General features: G+C 38.1%; 1 protein-coding gene across 1 annotated transcript; it reads right to left on the bottom strand.

Moving 5' to 3' along the window:
• Window positions 1-246: 246 nt before the first annotated feature.
• LOC130470249 (uncharacterized) lies at window positions 247-2,609 on the bottom strand. The gene is made up of 2 exons (XM_056839959.1): window positions 2,352-2,609; window positions 247-1,876 (listed from the first exon to the last, which is right to left on the bottom strand). Exons 1-2 carry the CDS (start codon window positions 2,420-2,422, stop codon window positions 388-390), a joined length of 1,560 nt encoding a protein of 519 aa, XP_056695937.1. The 5' UTR covers window positions 2,423-2,609; the 3' UTR covers window positions 247-387.
• Between the last annotated feature and the right edge of the window lie 12,974 nt (window positions 2,610-15,583).

Here is a 15,583-nt window from a genome sequence, read left to right as displayed (position 1 = left end):
TAAACTTACATGGTATTCCACTAAGAAACAACAATATCAATAAGACAATAACGTGATTTAGCTAATAATCTTCAAATAAATGATAGCTACAATAACTGAACTTTGCTACCTTTGGGGATTGCGCACATATTGCAGTCCAACAACTAGTTTCATCAAAAAGAAAAAAGACAATCTCAACTGAACTTTCTCATGCTATTGTCCTCCCCTCCTCCACTCTTTGATCTTTACCTCAATGCCAACAGTCACTACTCTACAAAGGAAGTATTACCATTTATTTTGTTTTACATAATTGGTAGTTTACTAAGGAAAATCATAGTTTAACATAATTGATAATTCGAAAGTTTGAATAAAACTGATCAAATGTCAATAAACAAAAAATACAAAAATTTAAAGTGCGGGACTAAACCATAAGGGACAACAATATGGAGAGCGCAAATGAGTGTTATTTCCTACATCTAACGAGCGGATGATCTTATCACTCATTCGGAAAACACCTATGTCATGTCCTCCGAGTCCGGCTTTTGTTTCGGCATAATAATATCTTTGATCATCGGTAAAGTATATGCAGTTGTGGTCACAACCCGCATCAGTTGCACGAACGGACATGGATGCATTGTTACCCACGAAAAGAGCAACATCTAGCAAATCTTCCAATTCCTCCCAAGTCTTGTCTTGAAAGTGAAACTTGTAGACTTTAAAATTTACTGTCTTGTACTGATCAATATCATGACCATCATCGTCTCTGACCATATCCGCATAGTTCTTAACCACATCTAATATTCTTAAGACCATGAGAAGATCCTTACCAGAATTAACGATGTAAGTAGTATGGTCAACAAAATCATATCCATATGGGTGTCTGAGTTGGTTTATGTAACTAAGTTCACAATCATACCATCGTACTTGTTTTTGAACATCTTCAAGGTCAAAGTATGCAAGATCTCCATATTGATTCAACAACAGTATTCGCCCTTGATTAGCAAGATATAAGACATCGGTAATCCTACGGCTCATTTTCAATCCCTGTATAGGAATACTAATTTCCGTCCAATGTGTGTCCCCAGGCTTGGCAATAACAACACCGCAACCGTCGGAATGCAATGCGACCACGAGTAAACCACCACTAATTGGTACCTTAAGTAGGACTGCTTTAGTTATGAAATAGGCACGAAGGAAATCAGGAGGACAAGTCCTTTTGTAGGGTCCGTATTCATAAGTATGGCGAGGAGGGAGATTGAGTTGTTCCTTTGTGAGAGGGTTGAAGAGATACATGTTATCATCAAGACCATGAGTTACTATCCAACCATGAGCTGATCCCCAACAGCTCTTTCCATACCCTTGACAACACTCCACATTGTAACTCCTCCCATCCTTGTGCCTTAAATCCACCAACGTTCGTCTTCGTCTCACATTATTGTCTACACTTGAACTCGCTTCTTTCGAGTTATCATCCTCAATTGTCTCATCATCCTCATCCTCATCCTCATCCTCAATTGTGTCATCATCAATTGTCTCATCCTCAATTGTCTCATCATCATCCTCATTTGTCTCATCATCATCCTCATTTGTCTTACCATCAATTGTCTCATCATCATCCTGAATTGACTCAATTGTCTCATCATCATCATCATCATCAATTGGCTCATCCTCGTAGTCGGCAGTGAGCTCCAGATTGCCATCAGTTAGCATAAGCCACGGCATTTGACAAGCCCACTTTTGTTTGACATTGGCCAAATTGGAAGCATTGCGCCATGAAGGGCACACACCTGAAAACGCCACCATGTCCACGGCGGAATGCAAGTGGTTTCCTACGATTTTGACCAACAAATCAACCTGCAGTTCAGCCCAATTCACATCATCCATTCTGCCTTTTTTCCTGAAAAAATTACAATTCAGGTTTAGGATACTGAAATAAAATCACCAATATTGTACCCCGTATATGCAAAATCAAAAGTGACGGATTAATCGAGGAACACAAGAATGGCGACTCGTTTTATTTATTTCGCAACCTTATATACGGAGAAACGGCAATTTTCAAATTCAAACAAACAATTCAAGGGATATGGCTGATTCAAGGGATTATATGTGGTGAATTTAACCAAATTCAAACAAACATTTATATTTTTTCAAAATTCAATTACGATTTTATTTGTTTCATTATTTACAGTTCAATTTCTCGTGATTCATAAACTATTCAATTCACCTGCGATCCGTGTGTTTTTGTCTTTACAATTCAATAAATAAATAAAACGAATTTATTTGAAACTACAACTCTCTATACAGTTATGCTAATTCATGCTATCAAAAACAAATTAGTTTAATTTTCAACCCAAAAAAAACATGAAATATACCTGGGATTGAAGATAACGTCCTCTGCCTCTTGTTGATTCCAGAAGAGATCACCTTTCAAACAGGGCGACATCTGTGGACCTTTCTTCTTTGTTCTTTGTTCTACTATGAAAGAGATGAGTTTTTATTTCACAAAATTCAATCCATCACAATTTATAAACCAAAAACTGTTTTCGAGTCGAATTAGGGAACCGTCTTCAAGTAGAACTGTAGAAGTAGGAAAACAAAAGACTTCCATAAAAAATAAAAATAAAATACTACGTATAAAAAGAATCAAAGTGTGACAAGTTGTCGGTAGGGATGGCAGCGGGTCCAGGACCCTATCCGGACCCTGTCAGACCCTACCTTAAAATTAGGGTATGGATCTTTATTTTTTAGATCCTATAGGGTAAGGGTAGGGTATGGGCATATGATATTTTTTTTAGGGTAGGGTAAGGGTCTTAATTTTTCAGACCCGTACCCTACCCATACCCTACCCGCGGACCCTTAAGACCCATACCCTACCCATACCCTATATTTAGACCTGCTTAAATTATGTTATTTTATGTACTTCACTTTTTTTGTTGGATCTTGATGATGAAGTAGATGATGATATTGACGATAACTACTACTAAAGTACTGAATGGATACCTATTTATTAACATTAATGTTGTGTAGTTAAGAATGTGGGATTTTGTAATTTATGAGCTTTGTACTTTAAAATGTATTGTGTTTAAGGAAAGACAAGGATAATTTTTGAAGACTAGCTATTTATTTGTTTTAAAATGCCTTATTAATCGTTGTTCTTGTATTATTTTTGCATATTACATATAATTGCATACAAAAAAGGAAATAAAAGTTATAGTTTTACGCGGACCCGCATAAGACCCTAGACCCTACCCATAGGGTAAGGGTAGGGTATGGGTATATGTCAAAAAGTTAGGGTCCGGATCCGGGTATTACTAGACCCTACCCAGACCCTACCCATTGCCATCCCTAGTTGTCGGTGTGTCTTTAACACTTTCAGTTTGCAGTTTTCCATACGATGCCAGCCTGTCAACAAGTATTTAACGTAAATTTTTAAAAAAATCCTAACAATTTTTTGTTTTTTTTTAATTCTTTACGTTATCATGTACATAATTTTACAAGCGGCGAATTATAAATCTCTATTTTATAAATGAAGAGCTGAGATTAATCTATCTATCTATAACTATATACTAAAAGAGACACCATGAATGACACGTATCAATCTCTTGGTGTTAGTATTTTTCTTTTTTAAATTACTTTTTAACTCTTTAAAAATAATTAATTAGTTTTTCCATAAAATTTCAAATTAATTGATAATAATAGAAAAAGTTCCAAAAAAAAACGTATAAATTGTTATAATCAGTTTAGAAAATTTACAGCCATTTGAGAAATCACAAGAAAAAAATGAAATAGGGACTTGTCCACCTCAATCAGGCAAGACCGCGGCACGCGAGTCCCAAATCGAAAAAACGAATTCAGGTTCGCTCACCTCCAGCGAGCGGGGCGTCCACCCTTAGCGGACAGGGCTCGCCCACCTTCAGCGGGCGGGGTCTGCGTCACTAGCCTCGCAGATCCTCAGTTTTTGAAAAATAGAATCTTCAAAAAACAAAATGAAACAGGCTCGCCATCTTCAGCCGGCGGGGTCTACGGCGCAAACCACGTAGGTCCTTATTTTCAAAAAAAATGAACACAAAACAAATTTCAAAATAGATTCGTCCACTTCTATCGGACGGGGTGTCCACCCTTAGCGGACAGGTTCGTCATCTTTAGCCGGCGGGGTCTACGTCACAAACCGCGTAGGTCCTTATTTTCAAAATTTCAAAAATAGATTCGTCCACTTCTATCGGACGGGGTGTCCACCCTTAGCGGACAGGCTCGCCATCTTTTGCGGGCGGGGTCTGCGTCACTAACCGCGCAGGTCCTTAGTCGCTGCAGCGAAAACTTTTTCTGGTTTTTCGTTTTTCCAAAAAAGAATGATGTGAGTAGCTTTCCCTTTTTCCAAAGATTGGTTCTCTGTTTTTTCCAAAAAAGAACGATGTGCTGGATTTTCCTTCGTTTTACGTCCCATAAAAACAAGGGGGTTTTCTCGTTTAGCTAACCCTGAAAATGAGAATCTTTAAAAACATTTTTTACCTCGTGATTGGGCTTGGCCAGGCCCAATTACACTTTATAGCTTTGATTTCGAAAACATCTGTAGCTACTCCCAATGACAAAGTGAGGGAGTTCCTACGCCTCTTTAGATACTTCCAATGACAAAGTGAGGAAGTTTCTATACTATCCGTTGACAAATCCCAATGACACGTGAGGGGTATGTCGACACTTCAAGTGATGACCCTTAAGTCAAATGTTATCACTCGGGGGCTCGTGAGACCCTCGCCAAAACAGGTCACCATGGCTTGTGCGACGCACTCCGTCTAATACTTTGACCATCGTCTTACTCCAAGACTCAGTCAAAGTGGGGGCTAACTGTAGACACCTACTTTTGTCCCCATTTCCGAAAGGGAAGGTTCGATGATGAGAACGTAAATCTCCACTTGACAACGCATCTCCTATAAAATAACGAATCTCAATTCCCCTTTTCATTTCACCCAAAACCTGCTATTTATAGAAACCTGCTATTTATGGAAACCTGCTATTTATGGAAACCTGCTAAAAATAGTAAATACCGTTATCGGTAATTGTTAAAAGTGGCAAGTCATAAAAGATAGAAACCTGTCAGAATTAGGTGTTGCACTCCAACATAAATCCTAAATGAGATAGAAATTGCGAGATAATCCTATTCCTAATATGATTCGAAAATAAGAGTCACGTATTAATTAAAATCCTAACGAGCCTAGAGTTCGTAACGGGCCCAGACGCATCCCGTCACAAGGTTAATACGCACTAAAAGACTCAATTAAATCTCAAATACTCCGGATTCTAGGAATCCGAATCTGACTAAGAAAACCAGCCCAGATCCTATTTTCAACGCCTGGCTCTGGGCGCCGAAATCTTCGGCGCCCAGGCCTAGGCGCTGAAAATACCTGGTACGTGTTTTTTCCTAATTCCTCGTGGATTAGAGTTCTGCAATTCTATCTTTCCACGAACTCTTTTCTATAAATATAGCCCATGTTCGACGTGAAAACAACACAACAACAACACACAATTATTATTATGAGTATTGACTCTAAACCCCTAAGCCTAAGCCTCACGCTGCAAAACTGATCACGCGTTCTGTCGCAATCGATCCATAAATCGAACAGAACGTATCCCGTCCCATAATTTGAGATTCGTTAAATAAAAGGAGAAATAGCAAAGTCAAAGTGGTTAGTTTTTTGAGAACCGTGACGCACCTCTCAAGGGTGCGTCGTAATGTGTCCCTTTTCCATGGTTTAATTGCTTTCCTCGCCCTTTTATGAACTGTTAAACTAACTAAATCTGATTGTTCGATCACGCCTAATAAATATGATATTTTTGGGAAATTGGATTATCATGCTAGGTCCCTTAAAACAATCTAAATCAGATAATCGCGCTCGATCTAGTACTATATGTTGCATATTGTTAAAATCAACTCAGATTAGTTTAATAGTTAGCGCATGTCCCTTCAATTATTTATGCTGAGCTAGTAAGGATATCCTGCCTCTGGAGTTATCAAAGAGCGAGTACTCCTCTCGGTAGTTACAGTCCCCCGAACCCTCAATCTCTACCCTGCGGGTGTACGTTGAGCGATCCCCACCACCAGGGATCACAAGGGAACCTACGGCCGTCGTGGTCAAATATAATTGCACTCCCTTTATGTCACGATAACCGGGTTGTGTCAGTTTTTCTCAATGTCGTTAAAAACTGAATGGCGACTCCTATATTACTAGTCAATTGGGTGTAAACTCACAGGAAATCCAATTACACTTGATTTGACAAAAAGAAACGTCACACCCACGAGGGACGAGGTCACGCATTAGCCTCGTGCTTTTTCGACCCCCTCACAAGGCCTGCCGGACGAAGGCCCAGCACGAAGCCGGGCCATCGCCCAGCAAGCCAGCGCGCCACAAACGCCCCAAGCCAAGGCAGCGCCCAGGCCCACCGCAAGGCAGGCCCAGCACGCGCCAAGGCCACAGCAGCGTGTGGGCCTCGTGGCATGGGCTGCGAGCTCACAGGCCGCGCGCGCATAGGCGCCCTCGTGGGCTGCCGTGCGTGTGTGTGTTTGTGTTCATACAAGAATCCTAAAACTATTAGGATTTGATATATGATTAAATTCCTAATCCTAAAAGGATAAATTAATTAATTAGAGTTCTAATAGGATTCTAGTTTAATTAATTCGTATCCTAGTAGGATTCCGGTTCCCTTTCCATACCTCTATAAATAAGTGCCTAGGGTCATTATTTAGAGATATGATTGAAGTACTCTAAAGGTAAGTTTTTGAAAGAAAAATTCAGCCATACACTTGCACTAACCTAGCCGAAAATCCTAGTACCTTAAGGGCGATTCTAGTTGGTCAATCTTGAGGCGGATCCGGACGTACTGTGGACTATCTACGGAGGGACGACACTTGGAGTCCTAAAGACTTGTTCTTGTTCGGTTCGGGCGCAGCTAGGTAGGGCACGCAACAAAGTGTATGCACCCAAACTATGCTAAATGATTATGTGTAAATAATATGCTTTCCTGGCTTTATGGTTTTTCCGCATGATTTATGTTTTGTCATATGTATCATAACCTATCATAAGTACCCCTTGTGTCCATCCACAGCGCCACGCCTTGGGTGACTCGTCCTTGCTAGGGTTTCAAGAGTGTCTCTCGGGGTTTTCAAGTCCTCAACTATGGTATTGTAATTAATACCCCGTATTTTAATTATATTATAAATATATTTATTATATTTATAAAGAATTTTTATAGATTTTAGTTTAAGTTAGGAAATATTAATTGAGTTTTAAGAAATGAAAACGAATTTTAAATATAATTTAGCCTAGTCCAATTCCAAGTTCAAGTACAAACAATTTATTCAAAGCTCATCTCATGTTTAATGAAACCTAAAAGAGAAAACCCAAACCTTAGCCCATTAGAGATACGAGACCTATATAGGTCGTACTCCCTCACAAATCCCCACACAAATTCATTAAAGCCCTAATTTTCTCTCTCTCTCTTTGCCCGGCCGAGCGCCCGCGCAACACCAAGCAGCAGCGCTCGCCACCGTGCCCGCGCGTCTCCTCTCTGCTCGCCCATGCTTGTGTCCACGTGTGCCAATGATAGGCTAAAGTCATATCACCTAATCAAAGATAAACTTAAAATCACTAGCTAAATAGCAAGGGAAGTCATGATCGAATCCACAGGGAAACAATGTTCTTTCCAATACTAAAATAAAGGTCTAGACTTTAGTAACAGGAAATTGGTTGATTTGATAGCTAAACTACGAATATGAGAAAATCAATAATAAAAGGCCAGGGGTATAGGTTCACCAATGAACAATAATCTGGGATGAGAAACAATCATTAACGATCAACGAAGCAATTAATCAGATTAGCATGCTCTCTCGAATCGATACTAATCATAGAATTGGAATTAACAGGCTCTCACAATTTATTAAACCCAATTCTACCTATTGAAACTAGCCTAAACATCAAGTTGCATCTCTCGGTTATTAACTCAATATTGCTTGACTATAATAATTAAACGTGCGCAAATCTAATTGCATAGTAATGAAATCAATAAATAGGAAACTAATCAACAAAACCAACAATAAACAATAACTAATCATCTCTTCATATTAATTCATGGATTTCCAAAACCCTAGATTTAAACTAATCATGCATATTAAAATTGAACAAAGCAAATATGATAATTGAACGCATAATTGAATTTAAGAAATGAAATAAGGATTAGATTAATACCAAATTGAAGAACAAATGTTGAAGCTTGAATTCAATTACGAAAGTATTGACAAAACTTTAAAGTAATAATAGGTACCAAAAACTACGGAACTTTTTAATACTAGAAAACTAAATACGAAGTTAAGAGATATCCTTTAATAAAAACTACTCCCTCCGTCCCAGATTAGTTGTTACACTTTCCTTTTTTGTTCGTCCCAGATTAGTTGTTACACTTCTAAATTAGAAATGACACCACAATTGTTATATTGTCTCTTTCTTCCCACTATTTTTTTGGAACCCACGCCCTCTCTCTCATTCAATTAAAAAATTACCCCTCTAACTCCTATCATATCTACTTTTACAATAAAATAACAATTGATAACCAAACAACTATTTATCACCTAAAACCTTGTGCAAAGGTAAGTGTAACAACTAATCTGGGACGGAGGGAGTAAGTTTTATATTTATAGCTTCCCCCAAAAACATACAGAGAAAAGCGATTAAAGAAGGGGGATGCACCGAAAACCGGTCGATTTTCGGCACACAGGCCTGCTCCAGATTTATTCGTCTTCAAAACCGGTGTGGCAGGTTTCCACAAACTGGTCGGATACGAACGCAATTGATAATTCCCTTTTTTCTCAGAATCGACCGGTGCCACCGGTTTTAAGCACATGACTTAGTTGCTTTTGCCATGAGCCTTGAACCTTGAGGCCCAAGCCTAACTCCTTTGGTTCTAATTTGCCGTTTGTGGCCCCTTGAAGTTGGCTAGATCATCCCGTACATGCTCGGGATCCGTGTAGTCATCCAAGAATAATAGAAAACGGGTCTCAAAAGACCAATTATCACCAAAAAGCGATCATGCAGCTAAATATACTACACAACGCATATTAGCACTAAAATTGGCTCCGAAATGTGATGAAAAGTGCATAAGGGACGGGGGTAAAACTCTATAAAATTTGAATGTATCAAACTGCCCCAAGCTAGACTGTAACACCCCCGGAATTTGGACCTTTTACATAATCAAAAACCCTGTTTTTACTTCATAAAACAATCGTCCAAACTTTGGGAGTGTCACTGCTACATTTATTCTCCTTAGAAAATAAATGCAAAGCAACAAACACAATTAAAACCATTAAGTTCAAAATTAACTAAGTGGTCTAAAGGTGGCCAATAAAATATTACAACCAATTAATCCCCATAAAATAAATAACAAAATCTAACTTAGACCGAAATAGAAATTGTCTCTTGACTAGGTGGTTATTCTAAGCGTCTCCTCACTCGTAGCCAAGTACTTTTACCAACCTGCAAAAATAAATAAGAAGAGACAAGAGAGACGAACTCCCAAAAATCAGATAAACTGAGTAATTCCAACTCCATCCCGTAAAATAAATAATTTTAGTCTGAAAACGTTTTGAGTACATAAAATAAATAATTAAACAACAAGTTCCAATTTAATAACTCCATTATTAAACTCATCACATAAGATCAATATTAATTAAGTGAGGGAAAAAGAACGCTAAGGGTCACGCGTAACCCTTGAGAATGGCCAAGTAAGATGAGTACAGAATGTCCCTAGTGTGCACACCCCTCACTAATTAACTATGGGTCTTCGCGACCGCGCACCAATAGAATTAGGAGGAAGACTAAGCAGAAAGTTTAATACAGAATAATAGAAACCTACTAGAAGCCTACCGGATCTCCACTAAAGTGCACCGATAGAACAACATCTAGAAGGGCAACCTGTTCCTAACCCTTACGGGCTTTTCCCTCTGAGATTACACTTTACGTTATTAGTAATTTAAGTCAGATTCAACCACACAGACAACCAACTCAAGGATCTAAACAAAAATACAATTAAGTAGCCGTAGCTGTAGCTGCAATTCAACCTTATTACTTGGGCATTAGGTTAGTCCCCACTCACGTAAGTTATATCAAGGAGTTTAATTAATACTCCTGTACTCCAACAATTCAAACCACATTATCCAATTCACATTTATATCAAAGTTGCTTAATACCAATACTTCGGTTTGAGAGACGACATTAAATCAAATAATCCTTTTTACAAAATAACTATTTTTGTTAAAATAAAACATTCTCATTATAATACTAATGTTAGACATGTCTATAAATTTATATAGTATAGCTCATATACACAACACTTAAGCTCCCTATCATACAATAACACATACATATATCCAAAATATTTTTACTAACGGGACCTATAGATGATGGACATTGAAAATTACCTTAAACACGCGCATATTCAAACTAGTAGTCTCCTTGCGTACTCCCTACATAGACTTCGTCTACGATTACACAAAATAAATAACCTAAATTAGCCTACAACTATTACTCACGAATTGAATAGGAGGACAACCCTCCTAAACTATTAGCCTAGATTTATAAAAGTCAAAGGAGAAGTGTTATAGAAAAATCAAGTTAAACTCATTTAAGATCAATAATAGACGTTGCTGCTAGTAGAATTACAAAGACAAAGGTATAAATACTTTTAATTTGGTGAATGAATGTATATATACACGTACGAAGTTGAGTAGTTCAGGTATGGAAACATAGAGGGTGGAAGTCGGTGGATGTTATCAATGGGCAAACAATGAAAGTCATATCATCAATTAAAACATGGAAAAGACAAAAACTTAACTACCCTAATCATATGGTCTAACTATGAAATCATGCTAGAAATTAGAGTTGGGCAGATGGAGGTATACTCCATGACTTACCGATGATATGATGATGGTGGAAATTGGTGACGGCAGAGGCGAATTGATGGAGGGAGAAGGGTCTGAGTAGGTTAATGCAATTACGTACGGAAACTTTTGATATAACATGGTATTTATATCTTAGGGTATTAGGGTATAACTAGGAGACTAATTTCAGAAAATTTGAAAAATAAATATGAAAATATACTTGTAGTTAAAACTCATTAAAAAATTTATTTTAATTGTAAAATTATCTTAATTTATCAAAATAATTTATTATAAAATACCCGAAAATTCGGGGTATTACATAGACCGTTGCTTGTCCCCAAGCAAATATATAATCGATGAATAAATAGATCAAAACTTCACCCCAAATACATTTCAAAATAACGGATACGATTTAAGGAAAATCCAACAAATATGCATCAATGTCAATCAATCAAATCCATCCAACCATCAATCTTCCCTAACAATCGTCAAGCACAACAAACCACAAGTGCATATAGATGACTAGTGCTTACACACTCTTCACTCATTTATGTGACAGGTAAAAGATGTACCTGATCCCTCTCATTCCAATAGTTTATGTGAACAATGCCCTCCCAAACTCACAACACTCGTGTGTTTAAAAAGACATGCACTCAACCTAATAGTCGACTCGGAATATGTCGCTTCATTACTTGCATTTATAAACAACTAATTTCATATTAATACAACACTATGCACAAAGATCGGAAGGTCTTCAAAGCTTGTATTTAAGGCTTAGGTAAGGGTATGGCTAGTAACCGAATAAAAATGGCACAGGCAACAACATGGGTAGCAAGAAGGGAACAAATGTATCTAAAATCGTCTGAAGGCCACCTAAAAGAAAAATGCCTTCGTCCTCCTCAATGTGCATGTATATGAGTTATAGAATATTATTAAAAGTCGCAAATCAATACTCAAAATCAATGACATACCAGGAACTACACACATAGATTCCTAACCAAATCGACTAGTCAAGCACCAAATTCACAAATAGTTGGACAGAGTTGACTCATGCTAAGACATCAAAACAATCGGATATCAAATTACACTTGACATGTTCACATTATTCATCATCAATATCCAAGAATCAAAACAATTTCAAATCCGGGGGCACAAGGAAGCACGATCTAGTATTCATCAGAACGTTTTTTTGTTCTTTTTTTTTCAAAGCAATAAATCTAATCTATAAAGAAATAAATAGAATGAACGTAGAGGAGAAGAGAGATCATACCTATATAAACAAGGAGTGAACACCCCCCAAGCTAAATCGGACAACGTCCTCATTGGCTCAAAGAGGCATGGAGTCGTCACCAATATCATCATCATCACCATCATCATCACCATACCGACCACCACTCGACCTTGCTCCGTTACCTCCGGCACTATAGCTCCCTTGACCACCTACATGGGTAGTGGGAATATAAGTCCCATGGGTGTCGGGAACTGCATAACCATCTAGCGGGTACTGAAACCAAGAAGGGTGTTCACTAGACTCACCAACAACGCCCCGACTAGCGTAATAATCGTAGATGGGGAACATGTCTCTTAGTTGATCACTCTCAAAGAGATCAAATCGGCTCTAGAATTGACCGAAATGAGAGGTAAGAGCCTCTTGGTTGAGCTCTAGCTGCCGGAACCTAACATAGATAATCTCTGGGTCTAGAAGACCGGGTTCACCAGGATGGCCTGCAGCCTGTGCTGCATCATAGGAATAAGCTTCCTCTTGTATAGTCTGGGGAACATCCCTAGGAACTTTCTCACCAAGGATGTCATATAAATAGCTTGCTTGATCGGGAAGGAAGGCCGTAAAAGCAGGATTAGGCATTATAAAAAGAGCTCTTCCATTAACCGTCCATTGAATCTCACTGGGCCTCAAATTATTATGGATGGGCTTGATCCACCCTTCCCTTTCCAGATAGGCAAGTGTGATAGCATTGCCACTTTCAGCATGACTATCGACCGGTGGAACATGATAGAGTGTCATAACAAGATGGGTGATCATGCCCCCTAACAAGATGACAGTGTTGGAAGTTTGCTTTCCGACAGCCTGGAAGTGTAGTGTCATGTGGTGTGCCACATTTATCTTATAAGAATTTGTTCCACGGTGGACCCAACTACCCATGATCATCAGTTCGGCACTACGTACATTACCGGGCTCAAATCTCCCAAAGATGGACAACCCTAAGAACCGTTGCGCTATCCTATATAAGAAGGGGGTGTTGGAAACAAGTGGCATGCAAATGTTGCATATCATTCTTCACCTCCCATGTAAAAGTTTTATACAATTCCAAAGCATTATATCCTGTTGGGGGTTCTCTAGGGAAGTCTGTTCTCATACCAAACACACGTGCAAATTGGCTCAAAGTAATATTGAAAGACTGATTAAGCAATAGAAATGCCACATGTGTGATTTCCCCAGCACGACCTTTCACCACTGTGAGGAGGGTCGGAAAAGATGGGTTTAGGATACTTTCTTACTTATTCCCTCGCGGATGTGTGTCAAGCAATATTAAGTAAAAGTGGACTAACTGTGGGCAGTTAGCCTCTTTTTACTAGTTTATGGAGTCACCATTCGGTTTTACAAAACTAAAAAATCTTGGTTGTTGTGATACGTGAGTACAAGCTTGTGAGACCCAGGCTCAATGTATTTGATCACAATGGCCTTAGGTTCCCTTGTGATTCTTGGTGTGGGAATATCTCAACACACATCCAACGGAGTAGAGATTGAGGGTTCGGGGGGCATTTACTAATACAGGGAGTGCCACGTATTAGCCCATGAACCGGTCCTTACTAGTTCAATGTAACGAAGACGGGACATGCATTAGACTACATTACTAATCTGAGTTGCTTTTAATGCACAAATATTAACTAACAATCGTCAAAATATGATTTATATTGATTTAAGGTACCTAATAATAAATCCGTTTTGTCCAAAGAATATCTTATTAGGTGTTATAAATAATCAGATTAAATTTGACAGATTTATTGTAATACCTCGTATTTTTATAATAATTATAAATATATTTTATTATATTTATAAAGCATTTTATGATTTTTAGAATTTATTTCTCATTTAAATTTTATTTAAATGTATTTTAATTAATTAGAATATTTATTGTTTTAATTAATTACGAAACAAATTTAATTTTCGAGTCGGGAAATTCAATGGGTCGCAAGTAATTTTAAAGGTTTGGGTTTTAAATGAAAAGTCCAACTCGTTTTATTAATCGAGCCCAATCAAAAGAATTTAATTTTAAGCTTAAGACCAGCCCAATCATTTAATTGCTAAGTCCAATGTCAAATTTCCAAGCCTAGCCAACTAGGGATATGAGAGCCTATAAATAGGACTCTCCTCATTAATGATCCCCTTATTTTTTCGTTAAGCCTTTCCTCTCTTGCTTGCCCCACACTCTTTCTCTCTCCTCTCTTGTTTGGCTCACCCGCACGCACAACACGAGCACTCGTCGTGCCTCGTGTGCTGTTGTGCCCTCGCTGCCCCGCCCTTCGTCGCCCCGCACTCGCGCCCAGTCAGCGTGCCCTTGCGCTGGTGCTGTGCTATTGTTGTTGTTGCTTGTGCGCTGCTCGCGCCAGCCACACGCACTCCCTCACCCTCTCGCTCTCGTCTCTTGCGCTCCCAGCGCCCTCGCCCTCTCGTCCCGCGCGTCAGCGCGCTGCTGCCCTGCTCTTCGTTCCCGCTCGTGCGCACACACGCACAAGGCGTGTGTTGTTTCGTTCGTTCAATTCTTTCTCCCAATCACATTAATTCGTGGTTGTTCCGTGCTATAGGCCGGATTGGTATAATTCTCTTCTTCCTTACCTATTCTATTTCAATTCCGTATTTTAAATTATATTACTATTATTGTTTTGAATAATTAAAATGTCGGGAATCGGTTATGAACACCGTATTGTGATGTTTTACGTGTTTTAATTCATGAGGCGTATTTTAATTATCAAAGCATGAATTTTCAGATTTGTTTATTTAATAAAGAATTGATTATTGTGATGTTAAATTGGTTTTATTGGGAAATTCAAGTTAGGGTTTTAACCTAGACCGAATGGGTCAATTCATTAGCATAATTAGGTGATTAATTTAATTATGATAATCAATTATATTTTCAGATTTACAAAAAGGTCTAAAGTGTTGATTTTTATTGATTTTAAGGGTGGAAAAAGTATGTTTTCATACTAGGGATTAGTTTTGCAAATTGAGACGATTATATTATTAAAGAACGATTGAATTCTAATTATTTAACAAGGTTTTATATTTTATAAAGTTGCTGGAAATTTAATGAACATGGAAATAATTAAAGTTTCATTATTTTGATGATAGGAGGTGATTTCTAAGTAAGTGATCGTTTTGCAAAGTGGCCCCTACGCTTAGGTATTCAAGGTACGTACAAGTCTAGGACGACCACACTATTTCTCAAGGGACATTACATGATTGTTATTGATGTGAATTATATTATGTGAACTTGGTGGATTCATATTTGTTTTGGTGAACGATCATGTGGATTATTATATTGGAATTATTGATTTATTGGTTGAACAAGCATGTTAGGATTATTATGAGTATGGATTTCATTGTCAATCATGTTGTTCAATATTTATGCATGTATGGTTTGTTTCACATGCAAGGGATGAATT

The sequence above is a fragment of the Spinacia oleracea genome, chromosome 3, assembly GCF_020520425.1.
Source record: "Spinacia oleracea cultivar Varoflay chromosome 3, BTI_SOV_V1, whole genome shotgun sequence".
NCBI classification, from domain to species: Eukaryota; Viridiplantae; Streptophyta; class Magnoliopsida; order Caryophyllales; family Amaranthaceae; genus Spinacia; species Spinacia oleracea.
Note: the sequence above shows the minus strand (reverse complement) of the source record. Positions and strands in the feature narration are given on the sequence as shown.

Coding starts and splice junctions, on each gene's coding strand:
- LOC130470249 (XM_056839959.1), bottom strand. CDS start 2,422: ATGTCGCCCTGTTTGAAAGGTGATCTCTTCTGGAATCAACAAGAGGCA. Junction 1,877..2,351: donor GACGTTATCTTCAATCCCAG/GTATATTTCATG, acceptor TAATTTTTTCAG/GAAAAAAGGCAGAATGGATG.